At 30.9% G+C, this 3,700-nt stretch overlaps 1 protein-coding gene across 1 annotated transcript; it reads right to left on the bottom strand.

Annotated features, from left to right (window-relative positions):
- Positions 1-1,584: 1,584 nt before the first annotated feature.
- LOC110670036 (probable polyamine transporter At3g13620) lies at positions 1,585-3,363 on the bottom strand. The gene has a single exon (XM_021831964.2). The coding sequence runs from the start codon at positions 3,217-3,219 to the stop codon at positions 1,771-1,773; it is 1,449 nt and encodes a 482-aa protein (XP_021687656.2). The 5' UTR covers positions 3,220-3,363; the 3' UTR covers positions 1,585-1,770.
- Between the last annotated feature and the right edge of the window lie 337 nt (positions 3,364-3,700).

The raw sequence follows: 3,700 nt of genomic DNA, 5'->3' as shown, positions 1-3,700 counted from the left end.
AATTATAAAATTAAATTGAATTAACATTAAAGAAAAAAAATTAATAATTAGTAAATTAAACTTTTCTTACAAAGCATAATGTGACAACTGTGAGAGAAATATATATATACATATATATATATATATATATATATATATATATTCTCACTTCATTTTAATTTGAATTCAATTAAAGTAATAGTTAAATAAAGTAAATCTTCTTCCAAATAAAATTTACTTATCAATTCTAATATCAATTTAATTGGATTTGATTAATGTGCTTATAAAAAGAAATTTTTTTCATTATTTTTAATGTTATTCTCAATGAATAAACATAGCATGAATTAAAATTAAGATTAATTAGCAACAATATGCTACATAAATAGATTTCTTAAAGTTCATCAAAGATTCACTATAGTAAAGGTAATTATATTTTCTCTATAAGTTGATTTGAATCATGAATATGCTCTCAATTTTTTTTTTTTTTTTTTTTTGCATGTTTATCAATGATTTATAAGTAGAAATTTCAACTGAAGAACCTATTATCAAGGGAAAGATTGGAAGCAGAAAAGGCAAAGCAGACTTGATTTGAAGAACACAAGGAAAAAAGAGTTAAGCAATGTAAATGAAAATGAATAAAATAATAACATGATATTATATTTAAAAAATAATAACAAAATATCTTCAAATTTTTAATTTATTTTTTGATCATGTTTTATTTTTCATTTAACTCATTTACACAAGATAATTACTGAAATTTTATAAATAACTTCCAGATTTGATACAAAATAATATTTTGTTACTACATATGATAATATTTATTATTAAAATAATTGAATTTATTAACTTTTTTCTAATAAAAGTAAAAATTTAAATGAATTATAGCATAAGCTTATGTTTTTTTTTTTTAAAAATAAAATATACGCATACACGAGTTAATGATAGAAATGAAATACTATTAAAACCATTACAATTTTAACAAAATCCTTATTTTTATGTAACCCATGCATATGCATAAGCTTATATTTGCCGAGTGTTTAAACACATTAACAAGTTATCATAAATAAGATTAGATCTCATTTAATGTGAATGCCTTTGGAAGGATGCTAATGACCTGATGGCAATTTCAAATCCTTTGTATCTAATCAAACACTGTCAAAAATATAAGGGAGATTTATAATTTGGTTTTTTACTCTCTTAATTTTAGAGAATTAATTTTTTAGTTTTTAAACTTTACACTATATTACATTTTAGCCCTTAAATTTTGATAAATTAATTATTTAGTCACTGAATTTTATACAGTAGCACATTTTAGTTCCTATAATTTTAATATATAGAATAATTTAGTCCTATCAATGGATAAAATTATTGTAGATATTAAAATTACATGGACTAAATTGTTCTATATTTGAAAATTAAAGAGATTAAATAATTAATTTCTCAAAATTTAAGGACTAAAATAGTGCAAAATCCAGGGACTAAATAATTAATTTTCTAAAATCCAATGACTAAAGTGTAATATAAAGTAAAATCTAAGGACCAAATTGTAAATTCCCCAAAATATTGAGGTAGCATTATGGTAAACTTCTACTAATATCAAATCTATTTCACAAACAATCATTTTAATATGGCATTATGATCCCAAATTGCTAATACCACAATAATTACACATAAATACAAAGGATGAAAGACCAATATATATAGAGAGAGTAAATTGTGGATCTTAATCCTGAGGAAACTCAGTGCAAGAGCCCCTCCATTTGTTTCAACAATCTCTTCTGGCTTTTGTCATCATTCAGCAGATTCACCACTGCTGTACTTAAGCAACTTCTTTGACTTGCAAAACTTGTTAAGCAAATACCATCCAATGGATCCCACAGTCATGATGCCACTGACCCAACAAACTGTTTTAGGAGCAAAAACCATCGTCAGGACTAAAAACCCAGATGGTATCAAACACATTAGCACCAATATTGGCAGCTTCAATGGAATCCTGTACGGTCTCCTCAATTCTGGCAATTTCCATCTCAACCAAAGAAAAGATGCAAATTCCAATAACATACCTAAACTATACAGAAAATTAGCTGATGAAATAATATCAATAAAATCCATGAATGATACCCCAATTGTGATCAAAGTTGAAAGCAAAATCCCTACCCAAGGAGTATCAAACCATTTAGACCTTTTAGCAAAGAAGGTAGGCACAAATCCTAAATCAGCCATACCAAGAAGCTGGTAGGTGTAGCAGCTCAATTGAGCCTCATACATACCTATAGCAGATAATACAGCACCAATTTCAATCCAATATTTGAGCCATGTCCCTGCAATCATCTCTGCTGCAGTGGCATGGAATCCTGACTCCCATTCACTTTGATTTACGGAAAGAGCACCAGTCACCGCAAAGAGAGGAATCAAATAAGACACAAAAATGAATATCACAGCCACAAACAGAGCCAAAGGGTATGTTTTCTGAGGTTTATCCACTTCTCCAGCTAGAGTACTGACATTATCAAAGAAATTGAAGTTCCAAAAAAGGGTATTGAAGAACAAAGTCCAATCTTTATTCACACCTTTTTGGCCTAAACTGAGCCATTTATGGGGATGAATCTTGGGGATTGCCATGAAGGACATGATTATGAAAGGAGAAAGAGAAACTATACTAAGTACAACAGCAGCATACCCAACTATGGTTAATCCAGTATAGTTGAGAAAAGATAGAACTAGTGTTAAAATTAAAATTGCAATGCCTCGAGGCCAACCTGAATCCAACACAGGGAGTACCCTGTCCAAATATAATATGCAAAAGACTGGAAAAGAAGCGATATTAATGACACCACTCAGGAATTTCCAAGCCCCCATCAAGGATCCAAAAAAGGGACCAAAAGCACGATCAGCCCACATTACATATCCTCCATTTCCAGGATATGCTGTGGAAAGCTCAGCTGTAATCATAGCCTCAGGAATACACCATATAAAAGGAAATATCAAGAAACCAAGAAGAGCATACAGAAGGCCTGCAGCCTGGACAGCAGGTTCTTCACCATAAGGGCCACCAGCGACTTCAAAATAGATTAAGAATATGAGAGGGACGAGAGTAAGCTTCTTTGGTAATTTGATGGTGGTGATAGGGAGTTCTTGAGTCATATTTGGTGGGGTTTGCGTAGCGGGTTCTCGGTTTTGGGTTAGCTTATCTTGTGTAATGGCTGTGCTGGTAGTATGTGATTGTATTTCTACTTCCATAATTGATTAGCAATGGGTTTCTATTGAATCATGTGAAGGAGAGAGGCTACGGGAGATATGGGAGCAATGCTAGCTGCGAAAGCAAGAGATTCTTTTCAGAAGAGAAAAGCACAATTGTGGGCAGTTGTTGCTTGCTTGGTTATAGTAACGTTTTTATATCACGCTGCAAAAATATGGCTGCCGAAACTGATTGCTGTCGATCAATTATTATCATTAATGCATTCGATTAAAAGGGTAAATTACGCTAAAAAGCATTCTTATTATAGTTTTTTTTTGAAAATAAATTTTATTAAAAATCCAGGAAAAACTTAACAAAATAGGCCCAAACTAACCCGATCATCAGACCTCCACTTACACCCAACCTATGACCCATAGCCTTAAAGTGAAAAAAATCTGAAAAACATCAAAATATGAAGTATCAACTAAAAAGCCAGAGGGCTCAAACCACACAGAAGGACTAGTATATAATAAAGGTGCCCTA

Source organism: Hevea brasiliensis, chromosome 4 (assembly GCF_030052815.1).
Source record: "Hevea brasiliensis isolate MT/VB/25A 57/8 chromosome 4, ASM3005281v1, whole genome shotgun sequence".
Lineage (NCBI taxonomy): Eukaryota > Viridiplantae > Streptophyta > Magnoliopsida > Malpighiales > Euphorbiaceae > Hevea > Hevea brasiliensis.
Note: the sequence above shows the minus strand (reverse complement) of the source record. Positions and strands in the feature narration are given on the sequence as shown.